The 18,491-nt window shown below is 37.2% G+C and overlaps 1 protein-coding gene across 2 annotated transcripts in view; it reads left to right on the forward strand.

The window, feature by feature from the left end:
• Positions 1-18,491, forward strand: part of casp10 (caspase 10, apoptosis-related cysteine peptidase) — a 33,546-nt gene that overhangs the window by 14,560 nt on the left and 495 nt on the right. For both annotated transcript variants that reach the window (XM_067443122.1, XM_067443123.1), the window contains exons 3-10: positions 2,476-2,581; positions 2,670-2,805; positions 5,098-5,162; positions 6,029-6,056; positions 7,252-7,317; positions 7,402-7,457; positions 7,844-7,955; positions 17,634-18,132. In XM_067443122.1, the coding sequence (XP_067299223.1) occupies positions 2,476-2,581; positions 2,670-2,805; positions 5,098-5,162; positions 6,029-6,056; positions 7,252-7,317; positions 7,402-7,457; positions 7,844-7,955; positions 17,634-18,132 (1,068 nt within the window). The remainder of the gene's footprint in view (positions 1-2,475; positions 2,582-2,669; positions 2,806-5,097; positions 5,163-6,028; positions 6,057-7,251; positions 7,318-7,401; positions 7,458-7,843; positions 7,956-17,633; positions 18,133-18,491) is intronic.

The following is an 18,491-nucleotide window of genomic DNA, read 5'->3' on the forward strand; positions in this document are numbered from 1 at the left end:
CGAATCTGGCATCTCCAGCAGAAAACATGTTCACTGACAAGGTAATTGTTATATTACATCTCTATTATTGTTAAGTTTAGTTACGGCTTTTCACGTTATGTAATGTCAATCTAATGAAATAGCAGCGAGCTACCGTTACTTAACAAACTTATCAGTAACGTTAGCTAATGTGCGAGACAGAATGTTGTGCGGGCGGTCGCTATGCCAACATACCTATAAGTTGGTAGGCTATGTTGACATATTAACCGCGCATCATAATTTGAGTTACTCAAATTATAGATATGTTGACATGGCATCCGCGATTGTCGAACATTCTGTATATCAACTGTTCAATAAGGAAATAAATTTCAATTTAGTTTATCATTACCAACATAAACCATAGTAAATGAGAGAACCAGCACTAGCAATACGTTGTTCATTGGAACACGCGCTGTGTCGCTCCCCAAGTTCATCAATCATTCAAATAAACATTTATTTTGGAACTCAGAGTTATATGAATAAGTAGATCATTATTAAATCAATATTATATGTAGCTAGTATTAACATATGATAAAAGTGACGGTCACCTTATATTAATTAACCAAGATAGTGGCATATTACCTTATGAAGCTAACGTTACTTTCTCCAGCTACATATAAAACCAATAATAGCTAGTCCATCTGCGTTTTACACATGACATCATCGTGTCACAAAATATACGGATAGAAATACTTTTGAATCAGTTTTTTAAAAAATAGCTGTTTCAGTCTCCAAAAACAGAATCCGCCTGTTTGAAAAGCCGATACAATACAAAATGTATAACGTTACGTATTCAGCTAAACGCGTCTCAATGTGGTCAAGATCGCTATGCAATATGCAAACATACAGCATGTTATGATTATATGATTATTATGTTAGCTGAATGGTTACTTAAATGACCTGTTTAATAAAACGCACGCGAGATCAGCATCTCTCTGCAGTCCGAGCTTGTCACGAAGATTTCGCCATCTTTCAAAGGCTTCTCCAAGGTTTACACGTCTCTTGCTTCTTCTACTGTCCCAAAATCTTCTCGGGTCATTTTTTTCACCCTTACGTTTGCGCTTTGTTGAGCTGGCAAAACGTACAGGCAAAGAGTAGTCATGATCCATTATCATACAGACTTTTTTATACGGGGGTTCCCCTTATACTGTCTGTCAGTGTTCCTTTGAGTTTGGCGGTTCCGCCGAGTTCGCAGGAAGCAAGACGCAAACGTGGATATGACTTGAAAGACTGGCGACATAACGGAAATAAAGACACGGTCCGTGTCTTCGAATTAAAATATTAATTTCTCTGGATTTAGAAGTTAATTGGAACTGTCGGGATAATGTAAACACACAACTTTGAAAAATATATAACATAGATATAGTGATCTTTTATATTTTTAATGCTGAAACATTACATATTGTGCCTTTAAATCCAGTCACGCTGAAGCTCTTCTGCCACTCAGGCCAGCTGAGGAGGCATGTTCTGGCGGGAAAGTGACATCAGTGTATGCACACTATACTGTCCATGTCCAGAAAGGGAATAAAAACATCCTCACAGTAGTCCATATGAGACATCAGTGGGTTAATTAGAGTCTCTTGAAGCATCGGAAATACATTTGGGTCCAAAAATAACAAAAACTACGACTTAATTCAGCACTGTCTTCTCTTTCGGGTTTGTTTTCAATCCTCAAATAAAGATTAAAACGGTTATGAATCAGCTTATTGATTCATGATTTGGATCGCCAATGTCACGTGATTTCAGCGAATCGAATCATGAATCAATACAATGATTCAAAACCGTTCAAATCTTTATTTGAGATTTGAAAACAAACCCAGAATAGAAGACAGTGCTGAATAAAGTCGTAGTTTTTGTTATTTTCAAAAGATTCTAATAAACCAACTGAACTAACAGATTTATTGTTATTTTATTGTGAGATTTTGCCTCACCTCCTATCACTGCTATAGCCCTTCTAGCCACAACTCTTCTTCTCCATTTTTAGTGTGTTTCTGTGGCAGAATTACAGCACCACACACTGGCCTGGCATGTATACTACATCGTTTTGAGTCGGTTTCGGTGATCTTGTGTGTACGCAGATATTTCTTAAAACGAGGAGAAAAAAAGATCGGATTGAGAAAGCGCTGGCTTCGTGTGGACGGGGCCTCAGGGTGAGAGGGGCGTGTTCAGACGGGAAAGAGATATCAGTGCATATATAAAGGGAACTAGAAGAAAACAAACAACAGGACATATGCGAGAAACATGTTAAAACATGCTATAAAAGTGATAACAGTGCTAACAACATGCTAGCAATGTTATTTCAAACTTTATCGAGCCAACATCAAAGTTTGTCATCAAACTTCCCTCATCATGTTGTGTTTGACAGTGTTGTGGTTTTTTTGTGGTGACTGTATTTTACAAGAAACTAAAAAAGGCTTTAAAGTAATAATGACCTGTATTGATTTTTTTGCATTTCAGACAGCTGTTGTACGAGGTGTCAGAGTCCATCTGTGATCAGGACCTGAAAGATATTAAATTCCTACTGATCAAAACACTACCGCGCAAAAAACTGGAGAAGGACTTGGTGAGAGACTTCGTCATGGCCTCAGTTCTCTGACGTCACATTTCTGCATGTGGCATTCGACTAAAGCTTCTTTAAAAACATCTTTTAGACGCTGTTGCAGTTGTTTTTGGAGATGGAGAAGGAAGACCTTTTGGGTGAAGATAATTTGGACACTTTGCAGGAAATTATAGCAAGCATCCATCCTGGTTTAGAAAAAAGAATTGTTCAATACAAAACAGAGTGTCGTGAGTGTGACTTTTATTATTTAATGATGTGATGTGTGGAATATGTATCTATGATTTATTAATATGCCTCTCTTATATTTAAAATAAGTTAAACTACTGTAAATCAAGACTGCAGCAGAGGTGGACAAAGTACACAACTTCATTACTTGAGTAAAAGTAACGGTACTACTAGTCAAATAGTACTCCGTTACAAGTAAAGGTTGTAAAAACTGATTTTTACTCTAGTAAAAGTACAGAAGTATTTGTTTTCAAATGTACTTAAGTATCAAAAGTAAATTTCCTTTTTTAATCAACGCATTATTTTATTATTGTTGTATAAATGCACACTGTCATCATGGTTTAAGCCAGTCAGTGATGCTCCAGCCGACACACTAGCATACGACTAACTTAAACTCATTTAAATACTTGTAGAAAAGATATAAAGCTCTTTACAAAGCTGCTGTCGCTTTAAGGCTGAATGCACGGATCCAATACACTGATACACATCTGATATTCTCACACTGTTCACCTTCACTTAGGACATAATCAACTTTGTTTATGTGAATACTCCAACAAAATTAACAGTTTTACATACATCTTCTTTCATTTTGCTATAAACTATAAATCAGTGTTTAACAAATGCTGTGAAATCATTGAACTTCACGTGACCCTATAAGAATGATTCCTGAAAGTCTTTCTGACAAAAACCCAAACACCTTTTCAGTCCCTACAGTTTTTCGCGATTCCGCGATTGCTGAATACAATGCAAAATCAGAAAAATTGCGCATTTTTTGCGATCCTGCATAATTTGCCATTTCACCACAAAATAATCAAAAAATAAAAATAAATATCTAACCGAACTATCTCTAATTTATTTAAAGCTTTAATACATTGTTTCCATGAGGATTACAGACGTTGGGGTGCTGGCACAGTGTGTCTTTGTAAAAACGAAAGTAAATCTTTCTCGTCTGCCATCTCGTCTCGCATAGGCCTAAGTGCCAGGACCGGACGAATTGATTACTCTAGATGGATGAATGACCAAATAAAAGTATGATATGCCTGGTAACACAAAAAATAGTTAATAAAAGCGTTGTAGCCTATAGCACGAAGTCAATTCGCTCCTGACACACGGACCGATGTCAGACTGGCGGAGGATTGTTTGCTGGCTGTCAGTGCTCGCGAGACGCGAGTGTACAGATCTGTTTTTATGTAGGCTTATGCCCTTTAACAATCATAATCAAATACACCCATTATTATGTCTAAAAGTCCGTCTTGGCAGTGTCTTGAGTGAATAGGTTTTGGAAGCCTGACAGTATAGGCTATAGGCTATTGGGTCCGTTTATTAGCCTACTGTAGGCAGTAATCTTTAAAGTGAAAGCAACCGCAGCCTATAGGCTACCTATCAAATAACATCCACTGAACAAAATAAAATAAAATAACTGTAGCCTGACTTAAATGATTAAAAAAACTACTTAAAAAAGCATTTTTGTATTTATTTATCATTGTATTTATTTGTCTTCATATCATTTGTTTATTAGTTCTTATTTTATTAGTGACTGTGTACTTGATTAATTCATTATTTGAGAACTTTTTATATAGCCTAAGGCAATTGCTTATTGCTGTATTTACTTTTCCCAGATATTTCCCACCCTAAGCGATCATGTTATTAAAACTAATAGTTCACCACTGGACTAGCCTTTTTGTGTAAGATACCAAAATAGACAAGATTTGTGCATTTTGTTTGTTTTATTGTTGTGTATGACTATTGTGCATCTAACATAATACATAATATGGTAAATGAGGTATCTTAATTATTTTTAAAAAACATCGCAAAATTTTCGCAAATTTCTGGAAATTACCTCCACAAAATCAGTCATATTGATCGCAAAAATTAAAAAAATATCACAAAAAAATATCACAAAAAAATATCGTGAAATCCTGGAGGGACTGCCTTTTAAAGAAGAAAAAAAATCATCCACTGACTTTCAAAGCTGCTACAGAAACGAATGTAGTGTGTAGTGAAATTAAAGTCAAAGTTTCCAGAAAAAAATAATACTTAAGTAAAGTACAGATACTCAAAAAGTGCACTTAAGTACAGTACTCAAGTAAATGAGCTTAGTTACTGTCCAGCTGTGGACTGCAGTGATATTAACTATCTGGGGTCTGGGGTGATTTCTGATCTTGTAGACTAGAGTTTCTGCTACAAAATGATGTTGATTGATTTTATGCATGATCTACAATGTGAATCATATAATTATTATAGTGAACTTCTATAGAATTAGAATAATTGTATTATTTTCTGTCCTATTGCAGTTGGTGGACTGGTTATTGCTCAGGAGGTCGGGATGCATTCTTCGGCATCGTACACACCAGATCCGGTATAACTTTAGTTGCCTAATTTGCATTAATGTACATATTTACACATCCCCATATCATCATTCTTCTGTGGAACACAAAAAGGGGAAATATTTATTATGCTCATTTCCATGTGTATGCATGCAGACGATGTGAAAGCTTGAGTGGAAGATTTTCAGATTTCCATTGAGTTCTGACTTTTGATCTATTGACTTCACAAGACTTTATATTCACTACAGTTAAAAGTTTGGGGTCTGTAAGTTTTAAAAGTGTTTGAAGGCTCTTCTGCTGACCAAGGCTGTGTTTATTTGATTACAAAAAAACAGTAAAATAGTAATATTGTGAAATATTATATAAAACAGCTGTTTTCTATATGAATATATAGTGAAGTGTAATGTGTTCCTGTGATCAAAGCTGAATTTATCATCATTACTCCAGTCTTCAGAGTCACATGATCCTTCACTGATCATTCTCATATGAGGATCTGATGCTCAACACACATTTAGGATTATTGTCAGTGTTGAAAACAGTTGTGCTGCTTCAATTTCTGTGGAAACTATAATACATTTATTGATGAATAGAAAGTTCAAAAGAATAGCATTTATTTAAAACAGAAACCTTTTGTAACAGTATGAATGTCTTTACTGACACTTAAAAAAAAAAAATTAATCCCCCCTCTCTTACTGACCCTAATCTTCTGAGCGGTGTATTTGATGTATATGGACTACTTGTTTGGCATTTTTGAGTTTGTTTTGGAGCTCAACAGTCATTGTATGGAAAAGAGCATCATGCACCTTCTGCTAAGCATCTCATTTTGTGTTCCACCATGTTAAAATAGCACATACTACGCAGCTGTAAAACTTTGTCTCTTTCTGTCTTCGTTCCACAGCTCTCTCTACTGACACCAGTCTCATCAGGTGAATTTACTTTACATGCTTTGCAGGAAGTAATGTAGAAACTCTATCTAAAACTTTACATATTGAACATTCAATTCATCAAAGCTGCCATCACATCAAGCTGCCATCAGAAGACTGTCATGCTGTATAGCTGGAATGTGAATGTGTCATTTTATCTCTATAAAGTCACTTTATTTATATAGTGCAGTGAAAATTTAACAGTGAAAATTAACGGCATGCTTCCTAATGATATCTCCCAAGGGTAGCATGTACAGTTTGAAAAGCAATGGTCCTAGCGCTGAGCCTTGCGGTACTCCATACTGAACTTGTGATTGATACGATATCTCTTTATTTACTGATACACACTGATAACGGTCAGATAAGTATGATTTAAACAGGGTTCGTACAAGGTGCTAAAAAAAGTGCTTGAAGTACTTGAATTTGACTTTTTGTAATGTAAGTCCTGGAAAACAGCCATATTTATGAAAAGGTACTTGAAAAGTGCTTCATTATTAAAAGACAAATGTGAAATTAGTGTTTAATTTTACTGATAAAATTAATAAAAATTGCTGCAGCCCATCTGATATAGAGCAATTTCGCATGACTATGAGCGTGATATTGCTTATATAAACATATACACTGAACAAAATTATAAACGCAACACTTTTGTTTTTGTCCCCATTTTTTATGAGCTGAACTCAAAGATCTAAGACTTTTTCTATGTACACAAAAGGCCTATTTTTCTTAAATATTGTTCACAAATCTGTCTAAATCTGTGTTAGTGAGCACTTCTCCTTTGCCGAGATAATCCATTCACCTCAAAGGTGTGGCATATCAAAACGCTGATTAGACAGCATGATTACTGCCTATAAGTTGTGTGCCTTAGGCTGGACACAATTAAAGTTAGCAGTCATTGTGCTGCACTTTATTTGTTTTATTAGCTTACTTTTATTTCTCTATTTACCTTTTTGTTAGATTTTGAAAGATAATAAAGATATTGTTTGATAAGTGAGAGATCTCTGACTGTAGTTTTTGAAACCCAAAAGGGTAGTGCTTAAAGTCTTGGAATTTCATTTTACAGTATCTGTATAAACCCTGTTTAAACCATGCCAATGCAATTCCACTAATGCCAATTTAATTTTCGAGTCTGTATACAAAAATTATCAATGTAGCCGACTCAAAACATATTTGTTTGGCGTTGTTTTTTCTCTCGCAGTTGGTACAATGGAGGATCAGGTGGACAGGCTTAGTCTGACTGAAGGAGCTTCTGAGATTAGTGAAGGTACTGTTGTACATGTCCAATACAACACCATGTTTGATCTCGGTTTTTAGCCTATACTATACATGTCTCATCTCTGTGTCTTAGATAACAGCCATCATTTGGAATCTACCTCAAACTCGTCCTCGACTGACAATCTAGAGGTAATCTCCAACCTTTCGCACATAGGTCTTTATTCTGGGTTCAATACACATCAAGCTTAATCAAACGGCACTACTATCTTTATCACATTAAGCCACATTATGATCTTTCTATGTATTTTGTATTCTAAATTGTGGGCGACATTTTCACTTTCAAGTTTGCAAGAGACTACAAAGTGTCTCGAGGGAACACAATACTTTAAGAGAACATCCTTAGGGGTTCTGTAGTACCTAAGTTAAGTGTTTATTAATTTTGCTCTGTGTAGCTAACGATTTTAGTGTATGTATTTGTGTTATGCTGGACTCTGTTCTTGTTGACACCCCCACTTAAATCAAACCAGACATTCTTCACATTCACACACTATAACACTGTGTCTTTTGAATGCTAGATCCAGCAGTATGAGATGAAAGGGGACAGGAGAGGAGCCTGTTTAATCATCAACAACAATGACTTCACTGCAGGCGGGATGCCAAACCGAGAAGGAACAGACATTGACAAAGGTTAGTGTAACAAACACAACTACTTAAACCAATCATCATGCCAATAGCCTGATAACCATCATTACACTATTACCTTGTTTGCTTAGGGTTTTTTAGTGTGTTGCTGTGTGGTTGCTTGGGGTTTTGTTGGCAGCCCAAGTCAAAAGAGCCTAGCCTTTATGATATTCTGGTCTCATTATAAATATAAAATAAAAGCTCTTTCGCTCCGCCCACTCCCACGAAGCACTGCGAGTTACAAAAATCAAGTTAGTCTTACTTTATTGTCAAAATGCCTATATGCACATTTTACAATAAACTAAAAAATATATTGATTCTGTAAGCACAGTCTTAAAAGGATTAATTCACACTAAAATGCAAATTAGCCCATGATTTGCAATTTACGGAAAAAGCGTAACTGGCACGAAGTATGACATCGGACGTAGCGTGAGCCTTTACGCTTTCTTCTTCGTAAGTTGAATACGGATGGCGGTCTGGGAAAGCTATGTATTTTACTTTATAAAATTTGAAATATGGAGATTTTTCTTACAAAACCCCATGGATTCACTTCAGAGGGCCTTTATTAACCCCCCGAAGCCATGTGGAGTACGTTTATAATGGATGGATGCATTTTTTTGAGCTTCAAACTCTTGAGCCCCGTTCACTGCCATTATAAAGCTCGTAAGAGTCAGGATATATTTTCATTTTAAACTGAACTAATCCTTCAAACTTTTAAAGGATTTTATATATATTTTTAAAATTCTTATCCATATTTTTTAGCTCGATTATGTGATTTGCAATACTAAAGTCCCCCTTTGATGAAAATAAATGTTTAATGATGTTTATGTCTATTCTTTAGGAAGAGATGACCGCTTGAACTATACTGTGATCAGTCACGGCACATTAAAGAGCATCAAAACACCATTTAGCATTTGAATTTCGTGATAAAATTAACCGAATACCTAATACTGAATAATAATGTGGTAACTTGGATTGAAGTACGTTCTGTGTGTAAAACAAGCTGACTGTTAATTGTTAAAGGTGCCCTAGAATGATTTGAAACAATTTTAAATTGTTCTCGGATATCTAAATAGAGGGTATGTGGCTTATTTAAGGGCAAAAATTGTCCAGATACGGTTTTACAGGTCCATTTACAACCCTAGAAATTGTCACTAGGATGTAATGCTCTGTTGTTGCCTTATTTGGAAGGGTCATGAATATTAATTCCGAGTTCTGCTCTGATTGGCTGTTTCACTGCACAGCTAACACATCTAAACCATCCCTCATGGCAATGATTTTACAATGATAGCTTCTCAACTTTGAATCACGGACTGAACTGGGTAGCGCGTAAATATGTTGTTTACAGTAACGTTACAATTTGACAGTAGAGTACTGATTTAAAAGTCAATTTATTTAGCCAAACAAAGTAATAGTAGGGAGGTTAAGTGACTTTTGACTTCAAGTCATGATGCAAAAGTCCCCTTTGGTATGGAAGTACCTTAGGGTCATACAAATAAATTTATCCTAAGACACAAGTGAGATCACACTTTTTATCAGAAATAAACAGGTTTTTTCAAAAATGGCCGCCAATGTGCCGAAAATATTCTAGAGCCCATATCTTTGCTTCCGTTATCGCTATAATGACAAATTTGGTGTCAAAGTGTACATTTTTGGGGTCAGGGAATCCAATAAAATTGGTTTCAGGTTTAAAAAAACTAAATATTTCCCCATACTATGACAACTGGGGGTAAATATGCACGTCACATAAAAATGATGTCATCAGAGTGACTTTTTAATTTTACTTTCCTTTAAAAACTTTAATTTTGTATTTAAGCAGTGCAGCTACTTCTGTACATTACATTTGTCCTAAGTAGCATGAGATTTCGACCAGTCAGGACTCAGGAGTAGCCTTAGCAAATCAGTTCCTGCAACAACACATCCCATCTGCACCAGGAGCTGTGACAGCTGTTAAAGGTCAGAGGTGACAGGTTAACACTTTGAGGTTCGAATGACTTTCTTATTAAATAGAAACATGTTTTTAATGTTAGATAACTAATAACTAGCTAGCTAGTAACTAGTTAGCTTCATTATAACTAGGTTGCTAGTAACTAGTTAGCTTCATCATAACTGTATTAATTTTTATTGACGCAAGCACATGGCCTACTAGTCCAGGCGCTTTAGGAAAAAAGGGTGAACAAATTGCAACAGAATCAAACTCAACTGATTTTGTATCCTCAAAATGTCCTGAGTACGAAAAAAAAAGCCCAGAAGAATCCCATTAGGGGAAATTTCTGAAAAAGACCCAAATATGTCCTATTCATACGCCTATTCATTATTTCTCACATGAATAGGGTAAAACGTTTAACCTTTAGATATCACCATGAAAATTACTGAATTGATTACTTATATCAAGACAAACAAAAAATGTATTACAAGTTTTTTTTTTTTTGTTCAAATGGACAAACGGTGTATAATCTAATTACAGATGTGCTAATTTGAATAAATACCACAACAGATCTAAACATTGCGTACAGCGTTTTTAAAACATTCAGAGATTCAGTCAGTCATTGAGGGGGCTTGAATCAGCCTGAAGGGGTTAATATTTGCTATAACAACTGCCTCGCTATACATTATCCCTTACTTGAGATTAATGACTTGAATTAAATGGCCTATATGACTGTGCAATTCCTACAACAATCCATGTATCCATATCTTAAGACAGCTAACAAGTTATTTGGTGCTGATTGCCGTGTTAGCTATCTAATGAAACTATTCTCTAATCCTAAACTTCACAGTCCGATCTTTACACTCTCTGCTACCACAAGCAGAAAAAAGTACACTGCTCTCCTTTTCCAATCTCTTCCAGTCAGACAGCGCTAACCAAAAATAATAATCAACCGCTGCATAAGAAATAGAAATATACAGTTGCAAAGAGAATTAAAAAGAATAAAATTATGATATATACACACACCTAAAGGATTATTATGAACACCATACTAAAAATGTGTTTGACCGCCTTTCGCCTTCAGAACTGCCTTAATTCTCCGTGGCATTGATCAACAAGCTGCTGAAAGCATTCTTTAGAAATGTTGGCCCATATTGATAAGAGAGCATCCTGCAGTTGATGGAGATTTGTGGGATGCAAATCCAGGGCACGAAGCTCCCGTTCCACCACATCCCAAAGATGCTCTATTGGGTTGAGATCTGGTGACTGTGGGGCCATTTTAGTACAGTAACGAGTGGTTATTTCAGTCAAAGTTGCTCTTCTATCAGCTTGAATCAGTCGGCCCATTCTCCTCTGACCTCGAGCATCAACAAGGCATTTTTGCCCACAGGACTGCTGCATACTGGATGCTCTTCCCTTTTCACACCATTCTTTGTAAACCCTAGAAATGGTTGTGCGTGAAAATCCCAGTAACTGATCAGATTGTGAAATACTCAGACCGGCCCGTCTGGCACCAACAACCATGCCACGCTCAAAATTGCTTAAATCACCTTTCTTACCCATTCTGACATTCAGTTTGGAGTTCAGGAGATTGTCTTGACCAGGACCACACCCCTAAATGCATTGAAGCAACTGCCATGTGATTGGTTGATTAGAGCATTAATGAGACATTGAACAAGTGTTCCTAATAATCCTTTAGGTGAGTGTATATATAAAATAACAATAATCAAAGATAAGAACAGGTAAACTAAAACAGTTATAAAAGAATAAAAAGATGATGCATAGATAAGGTGCGATCAGTCGGACGTACAGTGCTCAGAGCTCATTCAGTAAATGCGCAGCTGAACAGATGTGTTTTGAGTCTGGATTTGAATGTGGCTACTGTTGGAGCACATCTGATCTGTTCAGGAAGCTGGTTCCAACTGCGGCTGGCATAATAGCTAAAGGCAGACTCTCCTTGCTTTGAGTGAACTCTTGGTATTTCTAACTGATCTGAGCGATCTCTTGGGTTTTAATCAGCATATCTGCGATGTATTGAGGTCCTAGGTCATTGAGTGGTTTATAAACAAGTAATAGTACTTTAAAATCAATCCTAAATGTAACTGGAAGCCAGTGTAGAGACCTGAGGACTGGTGTGATATGGTCATATTTTCTGCTTCTGCTCAGAATTCTGGCAGCAGCGTTCTGTATGATTATATCTATATATTTTGCTGATTAGTTATTGCTTTGACATGACTACTGAAACTCAGGTCTGACTCTAAAATCACTCCAAGATTCCTGACTTGATTTTTTTGATTGTTAGACCTTTAGCCCTTTAGACCAAGATATGCGTTCACCTTGAGAATTTCATCTTTGTTTCCAAATGTAGTGATTTCGGTTTTGTCTTTGTTTAACTGAAGATAGTTTTGGCACATCCAGTTGTTAACTTCATCAATGCATTTGCACAGCGAGTCAATGGGGCTGTAGTCATTAGGTGACAGTGCTAAGTAGAGCTGGGTGTCATCAGCATAGCTGTGGTAAGCAATATTGTTCTTTTTCATTATTTGGCTCAGTGGCAGCATATACAGGTTAAACAGGAGAGGTGCTAGAATTGACCCTTGTGGGACTCCGCATGTCATGGACGTCCACTCAGACTTATGGTCATCTATAATCACATAATAACCTCTCCCTTCAAAGTATGACCTGAACCATTTGAGGACCATCCCAGAAAGCCCAACCCAGTTTTCCAGCCTGTCAAGAAGTATGTTGTGGTCAACAGTGTCGAATGCAGCACTGAGGTCCAGTTGTACCAGAATTGATGTTTTGCCTGTATCAGTACTGAGGCGAATATCATTTATAATCTTTATGAGCGCTGTCTCTGTACTGTGATGCGGTCGGAAACCAGATTGAAAAAAGTCAAAGTATCCGTTTGAGTTTAAGAATTTGTTCAGCTGACTGAAAACAACTTTTTCAATGATTTTGCCTATAAAGGGGAGATTTGAGATTGGTCTGTAGTTGCTCAATATGGAGTTATCCAGATTTCTCTTTTTCAGAAGAGGCTTAACTATTGCTGTTTTAAAGGGGGTTTGGAAAAGTCCCCTAGAGAAGTGAGGAGTTCACCACTTCTAGGAGATCTGCTTCTTAACAGTTAAACACACATTTGAAAAAAGAAGTGGGGAGTGTGTCAAGGGCACAGGTTGATTTTTTAAGGTGCTGTACCATTTCTTCTACCGTCAATTGCTTCGAAATTAGACATAGTAACTTTCTGATGTTGTGGTCTGATCTGACTGACCCCAGAGCAACTCAAGGATGTGCTGAAAAGATTATGCACTGTTTGTCCATGTTAACAAACAATTAAAAAAAACTTGTAATACATTTTTTGTTTGTCTTGATATAAGTAATCAATTCAGTAATTTTCATGGTGATATCTAAAGGTTAAACGTTTTACCCTATTCATGTGAGAAATAATGAATAGGCGTATGAATAGGACATATTTGGGTCTTTTTCAGAAATTTCCCCTAATGGGATTCTTCTGGGCTTTTTTTTTTCGTACTCAGGACATTTTGAGGATACAAAATCAGTTGAGTTTGATTCTGTTGCAATTTGTTCACCCTTTTTCCCTAAAGCGCCTGGACTAGTAGGCCATGTGCTTGCGTCAATAAAAATTAATACAGTTATGATGAAGCTAACTAGTTACTAGCAACCTAGTTATAATGAAGCTAACTAGTTACTAGCTAGCTAGTTATTAGTTATCTAACATTAAAAACATGTTTCTATTTAATAAGAAAGTCATTCGAACCTCAAAGTGTTAACCTGTCACCTCTGACCTTTAACAGCTGTCACAGCTCCTGGTGCAGATGGGATGTGTTGTTGCAGGAACTGATTTGCTAAGGCTACTCCTGAGTCCTGACTGGTCGAAATCTCATGCTACTTAGGACAAATGTAATGTACAGAAGTAGCTGCACTGCTTAAATACAAAATTAAAGTTTTTAAAGGAAAGTAAAATTAAAAAGTCACTCTGATGACATCATTTTTATGTGACGTGCATATTTACCCCCAGTTGTCATAGTATGGGGAAATATTTAGTTTTTTTAAACCTGAAACCAATTTTATTGGATTCCCTGACCCCAAAAATGTACACTTTGACACCAAATTTGTCATTATAGCGATAACGGAAGCAAAGATATGGGCTCTAGAATATTTTCGGCACATTGGCGGCCATTTTTGAAAAAACCTGTTTATTTCTGATAAAAAGTGTGATCTCACTTGTGTCTTAGGATAAATTTATTTGTATGACCCTAAGGTACTTCCATACCAAAGGGGACTTTTGCATCATGACTTGAAGTCAAAGGCCTATTTTTTGGGCTTAACCTCCCTACCATAATGTAGAAGCCACTCAAAATAGTTAGTGTCATGCTTACTACTCACCCGCTGCAAAATAATCATACTTCGGTTCTCAAAAATGTATATTTATTTAACAAATTGACTATAAGCCTTGTCAAATGACTATCGTTTCAACTTAGATGGCGGAGAAGGTGACTTTAGCTACAAGGATCGAGTGCGCGATCTGTAAACACTAGTAGTAAACGTAGTTAGCTTCTGAGTTATGTGTTGATGATGAAATTTAAGCTAATTTAGATTTCAATCCGTCAAAAGGGTTTGACATGCGTATCTACTGTTGTATTTTATGACACTGGCAGGAAATAACACTAACATTTGTCATTTGACTGTTTTGTGAGCTACTTGGAGTTTCCAATACTAGCATCTTGTGTTGAATCTAGACAACACAGGGGATATTATCGTAATGTTGTCTTACTAAGAAACTTTCAATTTAATCCGAAATGGGTTCGACAGTCAAGAAGTGGATAAAATCACTACTTACTGCATCCAGGAATGTGGTTATAATCGGCCCTTTCTTCAGTATCAGACGCTGAGCAAAGCTTGATATTGTCCCTGGTTGGAAAAATTGTCTGTGGTGAAATGGGCCGAGCAAACAAACAACTTTGAATAAAATTGTTGCGGTATCCAACATTGTAAATAAACATCAACCATGACTGTTGACATTTTTTATCTTTGGGAAGGCTATGAAAAGTCCTCACATCCCCTGCACAGCCTGGAACATGACATTTATTTCTATGATCTGCCGTTTTGTCTATCCTCGCATGTCACTTGTTTACCCTCCCGATGGCATCGCACTGCGCAGTTCTGCCTGACGATGAACATGTTCAGAGATATGCAAATGTTGGGGATGTACATATTAATGATCCCAGCGGTTACGTCACCGTCGGCGTTATGTTGAGAATCGCTTAATTTTCCATGGTGCTTTTTACAAACAAGATTTACATATGAAGGAGGAGGCAATGGTGCTTGAGACTCAGTGTATGTGATGTCCATGTACTGAACTCTTGTTATTTAACTATTTAACTAATTCAATTTTTCATTCTAGCGCACATTTAAGGATTGCATTCTGCATTCACACGTGCACCGTTTCGACAGACCTGTACCGAGACGGTTCGGTATGAAAACGTGTCCTGTTACACCCCTAATGTCTATGTGGTGTTTTTAATATGCTTTAAGACAAACCATGTTCAAATTCATAAGTCAACACCATTGCTGAGTATTTTCTCTTTAAAACCCCAGTGAACCAAAGACAGTCTCAAAAACGTGGCTTGAAATCGACGTCACAAACTACCTTTTTACAATCATGTGATCACCAACGAGTGTGGCTCAGCTGGCGTGAGTGGAGGCGGGGCTAATTTGCATATTCATAGAACTGCGTATACTTAATGAGGCAAGGCTGTAGTTACAGTCAAGTTATTGTAATATTTCAAGATATTTACATTTAAATATGTAATTTTGGTGATCAAAGATGAGATTTAAGTTGAATACCGAGACTTTAATGGAATGGATAGTTCTTTCTCTACTTTAACCACTATTCTAGTAGGGCTTGCATTGACTAGTCGAGTGCTTTTACCTAGTGTTGTCAAAAGTACCGACCAATTCGGTACTGAAATTTAAAAAATGTGATGCTTTAAGCGCTGTTGAACTGGAATTGTAAAACACTTTTAACTGGCCATTGTGCTCAAAAACATGTAAATATACATCAATGACACTTTTCACAGAGCGCTTGCACAGATACTCACGGGAGCGTTTGAATCATAGACTGTAAAAAAAATATGGACGTAGTGTCCTTGACGTCATCCATAGGATTCTGAAGAGCCTTTCTGCAGCGTAAAGTAGAGACGAGATGGCCGTCACGCCCGGATAACAGAAAATTGGCAAAGAGCCAGGACGTGGGTGGAGCTGAGGTGACGCAATGACTAAGATGATAAGAGTAAATCATTAGTAACTCTTATGAGAGCAGTTTCAGCACTATGATATGGTCTAAATCAGGGGTCTTCAGCTAAAATTGCTTGGGGTCCAGTAAATAAACCTTCCTCACTGGCAGGGGTCCGGATAATTATATACCAAAAAACATGAATTGATGTATTTTTGCTAGACTAAAGAAATTAGTGTAGATTTTAAAAAAATATACAAAAAATTTATGTTCTCATATAGATAAACAAGTCTTCATATTGTTAAAGCAAACATAGGTAATCCTTTAATAAATGTATCTCATTTTGAGGTTGTCCTGTTTAAGTTGCATTGTTACAAAATATCTAATTCAACCAGTAGCCATGTCTGTCACAAATATGATGATTGAAAAAAACCTTCATCTCTAAATCTGCACTGAAAATACATCAATTTCAACATTACTAGCAACTAAAGTGCTTTTTCTGCTGAACTGAGATAAACAGTAACAATTAAGAACACAAACCCTCCTGGTTAAAAAACAAAACAGAAATCTCATAACAATTTTATGTTCATTCACATGTATAGTCTCTAAATGTAGTGACCCTGGTCTAAATCCTCGCAGTTACCGTTTCTTTCTTAAAAGGAGCATAATTGTGAGGACACTGCCTTTTCTAGTTTCTTTGACAGAAAGGGTAGATTTGAGATTGGTCTGTAATTAACTAGTTAAAGGTATAGTTCACCCAAAAATGAAAATTTCTTTCATCATTTACTCGCCCTTAGGTGTTTCCAAACCTGCATGAAGTTCTTTCTTCTGGTAAACACAAAATAAAATTGATGATTAAGATTCATTTTTGGGTGAACCCTGCCTTCAAGTTCACTATAGGATCAAGCTGCGTTTAAAACAATGCAGTTATTGTTTAATAGTTGATCTGTTTAATAACAACCAGCTTAAAGTTCTGTCAGGACCACTATCGTCAAGAGGATTGTTTGACTATTAGCATATAGTTTGGATTGGTGGTATGGTTAGGGCGCCTATCAGCCTACCGGTCCGCTAGTCAACGCCTGCTTGTGCTTTCAAAACACTTTCAAACACTTCCGTGCTTTCAAATGCTCCTGTGCGTTGATCATTGTAGCCAATCACAGACACATCAAGTAAGCGTTTAAGCACAATGGCCGGTCAGAGGTGTTTACAATTACAGTGCTCAAAGCGTCACATTTTAAAAATTTCAGTACTGGATTGATATCGCGATCGGTACTTTTGACAACACTACTAGATGGAGACGGAAGCCTGCGAGTACTCAAGCGCACAATAACCCTAACCTCACATGTCGACGCGCTTGTTTTTCTTAATGCAAACCAGTGAGCCATAACGAAGAGGAAGATTACAAGTAAACTACATGATTTTATCTTATTTTATTAGGAACTATTTTAAAGTGTCTGCTTGGGTTCACCACAGTGTGTAACTTGTGTTTGTGTCCGTACAGAGAGTCTGGAGGCGGTGTTCCAGTGGCTGGGCTTTGAGGTGCTGATTGAACAGAACTGCGACCGCGAGCGAATGCTGCAGGTGTTGAGGGACCTGGCGGCTCGGGACCATACGGCGGCGGATTGTGTGGTGTGCTGCGTGCTGACCCACGGGCGGGTCGATGGCGTCATGGGGGTAGATGGGAAGACTGTCACCTTAAGAGAGCTGATGGAGACTCTGAGTCCATATCAGTGCTCCTCCCTCTACCAGAAACCCAAGCTGTTCTTCATCCAGGCCTGCAGGGGTACCAACCACCAGGGAGCAGTGTTTCCTCAAGCTTTCTTAAGAGAACAGGACACGCTAGTCAGCGATGCAGCTGTACCCCGCGACTCCATCCCTGAGGCGGCGGACTATCTGCTGGCCATGTCCACTGTGCCAGACTTTGTCTCATACAGGGAAAAAGATAAGGGAACCTGGTTCATGCAGTCCCTCTGCTACAATCTACAACTACTGGTGCCAAGGTGAGCACACCTGTAAAGACCACATGATCCGATTCCCATGAATGGTAGGCTATTTTTCACAATATTGAGAAGAACCCAAAAGGGGTTATTCATTAGGCTACTGTCTGTCTGCGCACGAGTTTGTACAGGACTGTGTCATCAGACTTATTCAAACCGGCCAATGAAGGGAGCCCTTCTACACTGCAAAAATGCTCTTCTATTTTTCTTGCTTTCAGTCCAAATATCTAAAATTTCTAAAATTAAGATTCATTTACTAGAATAAGTAAAATGATATAAGATCATTTTGCTTGTTTTAAGCAAAAACTCACTTCATTTTGATATTTTTCCCCATAAAACAAGCAAAAATATCTTATGTAATT

This window comes from Pseudorasbora parva, chromosome 5 (genome assembly GCF_024679245.1).
Source record: "Pseudorasbora parva isolate DD20220531a chromosome 5, ASM2467924v1, whole genome shotgun sequence".
Classification (NCBI taxonomy): domain Eukaryota; kingdom Metazoa; phylum Chordata; class Actinopteri; order Cypriniformes; family Gobionidae; genus Pseudorasbora; species Pseudorasbora parva.